Source organism: Chenopodium quinoa, unplaced genomic scaffold (genome assembly GCF_001683475.1).
Source record: "Chenopodium quinoa cultivar QQ74 unplaced genomic scaffold, ASM168347v1, whole genome shotgun sequence".
Taxonomy (NCBI): domain Eukaryota; kingdom Viridiplantae; phylum Streptophyta; class Magnoliopsida; order Caryophyllales; family Amaranthaceae; genus Chenopodium; species Chenopodium quinoa.
Genome location: NW_018744239.1, coordinates 6,349,229 through 6,360,911, shown reverse-complemented (window position 1 = coordinate 6,360,911; position 11,683 = coordinate 6,349,229). Strand labels below are relative to the sequence as shown.

The 11,683-nt window shown below is 47.0% G+C and overlaps 1 protein-coding gene across 1 annotated transcript; it reads right to left on the bottom strand.

Moving 5' to 3' along the window:
* Positions 1 to 5,358: 5,358 nt before the first annotated feature.
* Positions 5,359 to 6,131, bottom strand: LOC110694312. The gene has a single exon (XM_021871486.1). It carries the CDS (start codon positions 5,982 to 5,984, stop codon positions 5,589 to 5,591), a length of 396 nt encoding a protein of 131 aa, XP_021727178.1. The 5' UTR covers positions 5,985 to 6,131; the 3' UTR covers positions 5,359 to 5,588.
* Positions 6,132 to 11,683: the final 5,552 nt, after the last annotated feature.

The window sequence follows — 11,683 nt, the reverse complement described above, 5'->3', positions numbered from 1 at the left end:
AAGAACGCTGGTCTTTCAGCTGAAGTCAAACTTTAGTAAGACTTGTTCTCCAAAGACATGAGTCCATGGACAATTCTGGGATATTGCCTTAACTGAGCCTTGTATCCCAGAAAGCCATTATCCGAAACATTGCCTTCAGTTGGCCCTGTGTTTCGGATATCCATTTTTTAATGATAGACAGAAAATCAAGGATAACAGCAACTGTTGGAAATTGTTTATTCAGCCTCGTCTGAAACCTTCGCCTTCGGGTAACTGGGTTTCAGATTGCTGACAAACTCGTCTTTTTAAAGAACTCTAGTTTTTCAGCTGAAGTCAAGCTTCAGTAAGATTTGTTCTCCAAAGGCATGAGTCCATGGACAATTCTGGGATATTGCCTTAACTGAGCCTTGTATCCCAGAAAGCCATTATCCGAAGCATTGCCTTCAGTTGGCCCTGTGTTTCGAATACCCATTTTTAAGAAATAAAGAAATTGTTTATTCAGCTGAAGCCATAATTCAATTTTTTTTTGGGGGGGGGGGCAAGAAGCACTACCAGTGCAAGTTTATGTTCAGCAGAATTGAAGAAACAGTAAAGCATTCAAAAACAAAGCAGCTGAAGAAAAGAACATCAAATTAATAATTCATGCTCAGAAATTGAGCTACAAGTTCAAATAAGTTAAAAAACTATATCGGCAGCCGCCCACAAGCGGAAAATAACAGCTGCCGAAATACGTACAGAAGCAAAAAAATAAACTGTTTTGTACGACAAGGCAAGCTGAAGCAAAAAACAAACAAGGCAAAAATTCAGAAAGCGACAAGTCTAAAGTTGAGCGCATGATGAACCACAAGATTCTGAAGACGACTGCCCGAGTTCCTATGCTTCAGCCCGAGGATCAGACTGGTCAGCATTGTTGGGCCCCATGGTGGTCTCAGCCCCAGCAGCAGAAGAAGTAGGCTTTGCACTCTGCCGAGCCTCCCTTTCCCTCTGTTCAGCCTCCAACTCCATTCTCTCAGCTTCTTCTTCGGCTTCCTCAGCCTTAAGGATTTCAGCTTCGACTGGAGTTGCATACTTCATATGAGGGTCTTCGGGATCCTGGACCCATTCAGCACATTTGGACCAGTCCAACTTCGGCTCAGCATGAAGGCAGACTATTCGGCACACTCTGAACCCGTTTCTGAAACCCATTTCATATTCTTCCTGGGTATAGACACGGACTTTGAGTAGAGCCTCAGCATCAGCCAACTTCTTCTTTGTCTCCTCCAAGTCTTCCTTGGATTTCTTCAGCTCATCGGCGAGCTTGGAGGAGGAACCTTTCAGCTCATTCAGCTCCTGCTGAACTTGGGAAGCCTCTGTCTGAGCCTGGCCCACTTCTTCCTTTTTGGCCATCAGCTGATCCTCAGCTTCTTGGAGCTTAGCTCTCTGAGTTTCAGCAGCAGCAGCAGCCTTTGAGAGTTGGACATCCCTGGCTTGGAGCATCTCTTCAGCAGCCATTCTGCTGGCTTCAAGAGCTTCTAGCTGTTGCTGCACTTCAGCTTGTGCAGCAGCTCCTTCCTGGATTCGGCTCTCAATGGTAGCCTTGAATTTGGAGATGTCCACTCCCATGTGCTCTTGGAGGAATTTTTCCCCTTCCATCAGTGGGGGAAAAACTTCCTTCTCCATAGCATCGCAGAAGGTTTTGAGGGCTTCAGCAGCTTTTTTCTCATATTCTTCACCCTTCTGCTGCTTCTCTTCAGCTGCTGCTTGCTTCAGCTTAGCAAGCTTTAACTCCTCTTCGGCTACCTTTTTGTCGTGCTCGGCAACGTCTACCCTATCTTGTAGGGTATCTATCAGCTCTACAGTGAGAGTCTAATTGTGCACGAACTGAAAACAGGAGCACAAGTTAAAATAAAAAATAATAGTAATAATGATAATTAAAGAGCTGAATTTTAAAGGAGATAAAGGCAAGGAAAATCACCTGCATCATCAGCAGTTGGTTAGACCTGGCTGGGTCAGGAACTGATCTGCTGGATTCGCCCATCCCAGCAGTGGCCTTCAGCGACCAGATTCTTGCCCTATCTACGTCGGACATGCCAGCAAAATCGCCGAAGTAGGCTGCAGCACCTTCTCGGTTCTGACCCCATATGAGGTCCCAGATGTGATCTGGGATTGGAATTCGGGGGGCCGAGAAACCCATCTCTCCAGATTGCAGAGTCTGGAAGGAAGGAAAGGATGACGATGGAGCTTCTTTAACTTTGGATGGCTCAGCATCCTCCTTCTCAGAAGAGTCAATTATTATGACTTCTTCTTCTTCAGAGGTGAGGACGAAGGCCTCAACCTCTCTTGCAATGTCTGCCGTGAAACCCTCAGCACTGGGCATCACGGCATCCTCATTCTTGTGCTCAGCAGCACTCTCTTGAACTTCTTCTTGGACCCCTCCCTTAGGTTCGGGAGTTTTCTGATCCACCTCCATCTCGGGAGGTGGCGGAGGGGTCTTTGGAGGTGATTGAGGTGGTGGCCGGGGAACCCTCGGCGATCCATTGCCTTCCTCGGGTTCCCTTATTTCGACGCCGATGGTCATCGGCCTCCGCTGAAAGTCATGGGGGCCGATGATGGCCATTCTTCGGCGCCTTTTCTGAAGCGGCTGCTCGTCCATGTCTGAGTATGAGGACTCTTCTTGTATCTGGTCTTCGGGACGAACATGAGCTTTCCCTTCTCTGTGTCTATTACTCTCTTCAGACTGTAAAAGACAGGGGGGGAGGAAGAATGTGAGTAAAAAAAAAAACAAAACAAAAACAACAAAACAACAAACAGAAACAGACAAAATTAAGTCTGAAAGCTCACCGAGGTCTTCAGCAAAGCCTCGTCTTCTTCAGCTGCCCTAGCTGCAGCTTCTTCTTCAGCAGCCCTGGAGGACCCTTCTCCTCCTTCACAAGCTTCAATAACCCGTGCAACCTCTTCGGCCGTACGGGCAGCTTCAGCTTCTTCGTCCAGCAGCTGAAACCAGAGATCTCTCTTCTTCCACCAAGGCTTCTGCCTCTGATACAGAGCAACAACCTCAATTTGGAAGTGGGAAGAGTCTAGATGAACTTCTCTATGCCTCGGTTCAGTGATAGAGGGGGCCCGATCAGTTACAAATCGTTCTCGGTTGACGCCAAGACGAGCGTAGTTAATGCCGACGTTGGTCTTGTCCCGCTCTGAAAAAGAAAAGGGGAAAGGTCAGTTCAGTTAGGTTGGCACAACATAAAAAAGCGAAGTGAAAGAGGAGAAAAAGAGATAATTAAAAGGCCTCGGCCCCAGCCGAAGAAGCTTACCATCCTTAAACTTTCGGCTGAGGCCGACAGCTGCTAGCATGTTCTCTTGGAAAACATAATGCGTATCGGGAAGCCAAGTCTCCGGGATATGCTGCATTCGGCCGCTGCCCCCCCGGTTTGGCAGCTTGCCGAAGATATTCTGTTGATTAAGGTTCGGATCTGGGCCGTTATCTGCGGGGGGACCTAAACTTCCCATGTCGGGATCAGGCTCAGCAAGGTACCGGGGAGCGCTGAAGACGCAAGGGTGGCCCGGGTCCGTGGGTGCCCTAACCCAAATCCATTGACCTCTCCAGTCCTTGTCTGAAGAGTCGTTCGGCCACATGGTTAGGTACTGGGGCCGAGACTCAATCCGGTACCACCCAGAACCATGACTTCCGTGCCCACTTTGAATATTTGGCACTAGCCGATGAAACTTTTTGAAGCAGTGCAGGTTCGGCACATACCTGAAGAACTTGCAGACCCATAAGTATGTCATCACCCTTCGGATGCTAATAGGAGTTAGCTGACATAGAGAAATATTGTAATGGATCAGCAAGTCTCAGACGAATACGTCCAAAGGGAACCTAAGCCCATACTGAAGTTGTCTTGTGTACACCCCCACATACCCCGGGGGTGGACGATGGATTCTATCGGATGCCACGGGCATTCGGCACCAATACCGATCAGCTTCAAGGATGCCGTAATGCAACTCAATTTGTTCGGCAAACCGATACTGTTCGGCATTCTCCACCCACCATGAGTAGGGGCGGTTCTTTATCATGGCCGAAGCTACTTCGGCATCCTCCCACTCTGAAAACCCGGGAAGGATATCCCAAAGGACAGCGGGAACTTCATCGTCCTGCCCAGAAGCGCTCGGCCCCTCCGTTCTCTGAGGAGGAGCCGAGGAAATTGGAGTCGCCCTAATCCCTTCAGCAGGGTCAGACTCTGCTCTTTGTCCATTCCAGGTCCCAATCCTGTTCCTGGGATCGGGAATTGGCCTTGCTCTTCTTGGAGCACGGGCTCTACCCCTAACTCCTCTCGCCATTGATAATTTCGAAGAAAAAAGTCGAAAAAAGGGGAAGGAGTTCAAATTCGAAGAAAAATAAACTAAAATCAAAGGAATTTACCTTAATCTGAAGCGAAAGTTGCCGATTTACGAATTGGTAGTGGCGAGTCTCAGTTTCTAAGCTTAATGCTCGGGGAATTTGCGAAGTTTTGATGCGGGTTCTTGGGTTCTCTCGAGAATTCTGGGTTTGTGTTGGTGAATAAGTGAGAAGAGATGACGCGCCTCTAATTATATCTCCAGAAATGGGAATACGGGGAGTCCGTGTTTCAATTTCTCTTAAATACTCCACTAAGTAACCGTTAAACACACGACCTTGCGATTAAACTGCCCATTATCCGTCCAACTTCCACAATTATCCGCCTTAACTGTTGTTATCTCATTAATTACGGTTTAAATTCAAATTTTTGGATTAATTAAATCATTCACTTCCCTCCTTTTCTGATTAAATCAAACCCGACCCGTCATCCTTCCAAATCGGGTCTGGGGGGCAAGTTGTTTGGGTCCAATTTAGTCCAATTCGGCCTAGGCATTAAATGATCCAATTAAAAGCCCAAGGTCAAGGTTCATCTCTCCAATTGTGCTAAAGTCAAAGATCAGTCCTCAAGGCAAGCCAATTGGGCTAAGACCCAACTTCTCCATATATGCAAAGGTATAAAAGCCATCAATATTACATTTGTACATTCATTCAAGAAAAGCCTCAAGCAATTAATTATCTTGCATAGTGTTCTCTTTTTACACACTGTACTGACTTTAGCATCGGAGGGGCCTTCATCGGCAACACCCCCGAGGCTAGTTTACGTGTGTTTACTGTGCAGGAAACCTTCGGCCCAACATCACTTGGACCGAATCCAGTCTTCTCCACTTCATCGGACCTTCGACAACGTACCATTGTTTTCACCCGAAACACCAGTAAAATTAATCATAATCAGAGCAACACCTATACCACGACCCAAGTACGCCAAACAATACGCAATCATCAAGCCACATTCGACATTTCGAAAGTCCACAATCATACATTTCAGGATAAATCAATCCAAACAATTGCTCAAAACATACCCAATTCAACAAAAACGGGAGTCATACAACGAAAGATTAAGCATTCTCCATTAATTTATATCCATTAATCCGATGAACAGTGCATCAAACAAACATAACCTAACATTATAAGTATTAAAAAAACCGTGAATTTAAGATTCAAATTTATCGCATTACACAAACCCTAAGAAACAGAAATTCCACTTCTCTTCCAAAAAGGGGGAAAACAAACCAATCAATCAATCAGTTCTGGTCTTCATCCTCTCAACACGCTGATTCAACTGCTCAATCTTAACAACCAAAGCAGTAACAGAGTACAAGATCCAGTAAAAGACGAGAGCAGCAGCAATAAGAAGAGCATTACGCTGCGATTTCATGATAGATTTCTGGTGACGAAGAAACTCAGAAGGAGTACACGAATCAGACTCACAACTCGGCCGAGTCTCGTACTTCCAGTAGATATCCATGAGAAGAAACAAGCAAAACGGAACAATTGACAGAAATGGCTTGAGGAGGTTGCGAGTTACGGCGATCAAACCCTTGCGAAGACCGTCGAGGCCTGGAAGTGTTAGGAGGATCACCATGATTGCTTCAGCTGCTGCTGCGTAGCCGAGGACTACCCATTCTAACGCCATTGTTGTTGAAGGATGATGAAGGCTAGATCTGGAGGTTGAAGAAGAAGAGGTGGTTGTGGAAGGAAAGGATCAAAGAGGGGAGGAGAGAGAAATAGTGGAGGCCAGATTTTAGTGTTTATAGGGAGTTTGTATTGTTGGGATTCATGACACGTTGTTGAATTGTTTTTCCACGCGGCATCTTTGTTTCGCGATTAAGCAATTTTTTTTTTTTTTTTTTTTTTTTTTTTTTTTTTTTTTTTCAATAAGGTCGCTTTTTTTTATCTTATTTTTATTTACTATATTTCAATTGAGATTGAATTATTTACTGTGGTTAACTTTATTTTGGAAAAGTTGTGAATAATATTATAATAATAGATTTAAATTGGTGTTGTTTAGGGTAAAAAATACCCCAATATGTAGTCCAATTCCATAGTGACACGTGACCCAATTAAAAGGCGACACGTGTCCCTATAGGAAGATGACACGTGGCAATCTTAAGAGCACCTGAATGAGAGAAGACCTCCTTCCATCAGGAAGCGCAAATCCCGAGAAAGCTGCAAAACGGCACCCCCAAACGATACATGTCATTAGTTGATTGCGTCGCCAATCATAATCCACCTTTTTAGGGCACTAACCCTAAAGTGACACACATTCCCACCTCTATAAATACCCCAATCATTTATTATGGGAGGGGTGGTTTATGACATATCATCCAAGAGCCTAAATAACTCCAACTTCTCTCTACTTTCTCTCTCTACATTACTTCGTTTTCCAGTCACTAACATTATCGTCGGAGTCGAATATTCCGTCAACCGGAATATTCGTTATTTTGCAGGTGTCCGAGTTCGTCCGGTCGTGTTCAAGACCTGTATCACGAAGGATTCCAAAAAACACTGATACATTTGGCGCCGTCTATGGGGTACACGTCTGAAATGGCTAAAGATGGTCAGACACCCAGGTCAGGAGGGACATGTAGAGAATCTAATTGCAACGATCAATGCTAGTGATCCTCTGACTGCTTCATTTCATGAGGCCGAGGACCCCCCTATCACGGCTACTTCCTTGAAGGCCGCCTTGGAAAAGCTCCTTCGGTAAGATCCCCTCTTCTTCTAGACAGTCGTACAGAAGAGAAGGAGAGGGTGTCCGAAAGAAACCCCAGGGCAAGACGGCCAACACGGAGGACGCCGGGAATACTCCGTTCAGGAGACATGCAAGGTCACCAAGGGTGTCCCTGATGAATTGGTCTAGGCTTCTTAAGAAAACACAGTCACTTGGGGGGCAGACCAAGCAGCCTCAGTGGCAGCCGAATGAGCCGTCTCAACGCTAGAAGGATGCTAAAGATTACCTCCGGCACAAGCGGCAGGAGCAGACACACTACTCGGACACTACCTCCACTCCTACCATGTCGGATGAATTCTCCACTCACTCCCTCTCCAAGCATACTAGCTCGGCCAGGACCAGCAGGAGTCAAGCTCACTGTACTCCAACTTCAGTTCCTTTAACTTAGCCACTTCAATTTCAAATGCCACAGAATTATGGCACAATTCTGCCGCCTACTCCCCCTGTCTATGGGCAGTATGGCCAGCCGTACGACTAGGGAGCATACTTGGGCAGACCGGCCGCACAACCTCAGCCCATTGATTGGCAAATGCGCTTGTTGAATCTTAGTGACAAGTCGCCTCCTTTTCTCAAGAAATTCTCAACTCTCCTCCCCTAGCTAAAGTGAAGAGTGTACTTATGGGTGCTTATGATGGTACTGGCAACCTAGAAGAACACATTAGCTCGTACAGAAATTTGATGTACTTGCAAAGCGTGGATGATGCCACCTGGTGCAAATGCTTCCCGGCCACCCTCAAGGGTGTGGCTCATGACTGGTTTAACAGTTTGCCGGTCGGATGCATCAACTGTATCACAACTCTCAGCTTATTGTTCGTTGGAAACTTCTCCTACAATATACCACCCCGCAAGACTAGTCTTAACTTGGCAACCATTGTCCAAGGGAAGAAAGAGGGATTGCGTTCATACGTCCAGAAGTTCAATATGGAGAAGGCACAAATTCAGAATCTGCCGGATGAGATGGCCTACTCAGAGTTTCTCCGAGGATTAAGGCACAATGGTTTCAACTTTGATATGATTAGGAAAAAGATTCGGACATATGCATGTTTGGGGGTATTTTATGTCCTTCGGGAGAGTTACAATTTCCTAGCAGACTTCCTTCTTACGCCTGTACCTGCACAAGTAACGGAGACTCCGGATGGGGGTGGGAGTTCCGCCTCCGAAGATTAAGTTAGTATCTTTTCGAAGTGGAATAAGAACAATAAAAGCTTCTCGGTTCGAGAGCGTTTCAGTAGGTTTGGGCTTTGTTTGTTTTTTGTGTGGTTGCAATTAATGTGTGAACTCCATAAATGAGGTCTACCCTTACTATTTATAGTAAGGGAGAACTGTACCTCAATTAGGGTACAAGGGACACGTGTCGCAAAGGGATTAGGCCTTTGCAGACCGTTGAAAGATTGACACGTGTCAAGCCTTTATTGGGCCACGTGTCTTAGGGTATTTTCACCCTAAACAATGCAGATGTTCTGCGATAGGCCGAATCATATATTGAGGAAGCTGATTTTTGTTCTCTACACAGGAGGCTGAGCCTATTGTTGAGGAGGCTGAGCCTATTGTTGAGGAGGCCTACAAATGGCCGGCTAAGGGGGATCCGACTGACATGACCATGTCTGCGAGAGACGTGGTCACCCTTACTGCAACCCTTCCTGCCTTTCTTTTTAAAAGGAAACCAGTTGGGAAGGACTGGGAAATAAGAGTCCCGCCTATTAATGCAGCCGTCGTATGGACGGACGACTTGGACCATGCCGATGATTTTTTCGGCTGTTATGAGGCGGCATTCAAAGCAGGCCTCCAGTTCCCCCTTCACCCCTGCATCAAGGACATATTGCTGGGGTATGACTTGGGCGTATGGCAATTGACTCCTAACTCTTGGGTCAATATTTTGGGGTACATTGCCGCATGTGAGCTGCAGGAGGTGAACCCCAGTTGGGAGGCTTTTGCACACATGCATTACCTCAGCCGGGCTCCGGGTGGGTGGAATGCCTGGTACACCCTTACCACCAACCAAGAATACATGATGACTTTGGAGAAGCCATCAAAGTGGACCAACTGGAAGAGCAAATTTTATGTCGTCTCTTCTCCTTCCACTTCCCTAAATCACCGGCTGCGGCGGTATAATAAGCACCCGGCATTGCTGGGCAAAAAATGCGCGCTCCCGAAAGTGCCGTCTGAGGCCTGGGACTTGATAATGGAGACGGGTCTCTTCCTCAAAACGACCCATCTGATGCAGGACGGTAGTGAAATCATCGTCCCAAAGTTCTGGGTACCCCTCCCGGAATGGTTCAGGGACGAGTCCTTCTTGTCCCTTTGCAATCTAAGTTCAATGTTTAAAAAGAGTAGGTTCATTAACCCATCCGGTATTCTGACGCCTGATTATGCGTACACGCTCTAACTCGAATCTCCCTTTTTGCAGGTAAAGCTAAAAGAATGGTGCCTCCTGAAAAGACACCTGCCTTCTCAACTATTGAGCTGAGAAAGAAGCAAATCAAAGAGAAGAAGGCAGCACTGGCCGCCAAGAATGCTGGGGTAAAACCTCTTCCATTTCTTACCGGATGACATATGATGAGCTGCCTTTGTTTCTAACTGATTGCTTTGTTTTGACTATTTTCAGGGTGGAACCCAAGGCATGCCAAAATCACTAGCAAGCATGCACAAAAGACCGGATGGTGTGATACCCCAGCCGGCTTCAAAAGCTCCAAGGCTGCCGGGTCCACCTTTGGCAGCTAGTCCTGCAAAGAGGACGTCTGCCCCTGCCAGGCCAACCACTGCAGGGAAGAGCCTGCAGCTAACGCCGAGTGCTTCGGCGGGCCAGACCCGGATGGGATCTGGCTCAGATGCGGCTGGGGGGGATGGCACCCCACAGCCTGAACAAGGTAAAACCTCTGCCTTTGACCCCCCCTGGCCGCTTGGGCATATGAGAGTCAAAACTCAAGCAAGCCAGTCTGGGGGCTCCTCTGGCAGCCGCATGAATATAGGCGGCGCATATGCCCAATATCTGACAGATAACCCTTCCTTTGCAGATGACTCTACCAGCCGGCCCGACTACAACCAATACGCCAAGAGAATGGTCAAGACTCTGACCCGTTCTGAAAAGGAGGCGGTGCCGGCTGTACACCAGGTTAACCTGGATCGCATCAACTCTCTTCTTGCTGAGGTAAATAACCCGAATGCCCTATGCTTGTCTCAAGCTCTGCTTTTGCCGGATGAGTAGTAATTATCATCATTAGTTCTAACTCCTTTTCCGGTTGGTACCATAGGTGATGCTGAGAGTGGACGGGCTCCGAGTCCCCTTGCGTAAAAAGCAAGAGGAGGTAAGAGACGCTCAGAAGCGTGCCCTTGACCTATTTGACGTTAGTCAATTTCACACTATTAAATATGATTTGGCAACTAAAGAGAGGGAGTTGCAACAGGAGGAATTACTGAAAGAGGCTGTGCTGGCTGGGGATGAGGCCAAGAAGAAAGTTGATGAACTTGAGCTTAAGGTCAAGGACCTCCAGGCTGATCTTAGAGCTCTGGAAGGAGCTGACAAGGAAAATGCCAACCTCCGCCAGAAGAACAGCGAGCTGACTGTCCAACTCACTAATATTCAGGCGGCCCACAAAAAGGAGCTGAACGAGGAACTCAGCCGCCTGATTACAGAGAATGAAGCCGACTGCGAGGAGCGCATGAAGCTGGCTTGGGGCCTCATCCATCCGGACTCTGACTTTGACTATTTCAACCTCCGTTGTATGCTTCTGAAGTTTATGAAGCTCGAGTACTCGGCACTCCTGCCCATCCTCCTTTCGACGAGTGGGCTGAGAAGGGGTTAGGGTCAAAGCCGGATGGGGTGCCAATGGGAAACCAGCCGGAGCAGCTGCAGGAGCAGACGGCTGAGACTCAGGTTGGGCAAGCTCAAGGGTTGGAGCAGCCTCAGCAACAAGAGCAACAGCAAGATTGATATTTTCTTTCTTTTTTTACCGGCCTGCGTGCCGTGTATTTTCGATGTATCTTTCCCGGACAGGGGTCCGGCTAACATTTCAATTAGATTAATAATAATCTATTAACCGACACAGTCGGTTTTGCTATCTCTATTATTAGCATTTTTTTTATTTATGCATTTACAAGTATTTCAGCCGTTCTATATATGCCGGATGAAGAAGCGATACCACAATATGCCCCTGAAATGGCTACCTGTTTACCCCAACAGTAGACTGGTAGCCGTTTCATGGAAGCCGGATGGGGGGTCAGTGACTGACCTAACCTTGCCCCGTCTGGTACAATTATATATAGGATGGGATGTAAAACCGTTTAGGTGGTTACGGTGGCCCATTAGGAATTTCATTTTTCCGGATGGACCTCTTTTGGGTCCTTGCCGGATGAATGCTAGATGCAAAGGATCATTTCTAACGGCTGCAAAATTGTTTGACAAATGCCGTTTGAGTTATTGGATCGCTAGAACAATGTTCCACCCAGAAGGGAGCTGTTCTCTCCAGTGATTCACCCGGATGGACCTCTTTTGGGTCCTTGCCGGATGAATCCTAGATGCAAAGGATCATTTCTAACGGCTGCAAAATCGTTTTAGACAAACGCCGTTTGAGTTATTGGATCGCTAGAACAATGTTCCACCC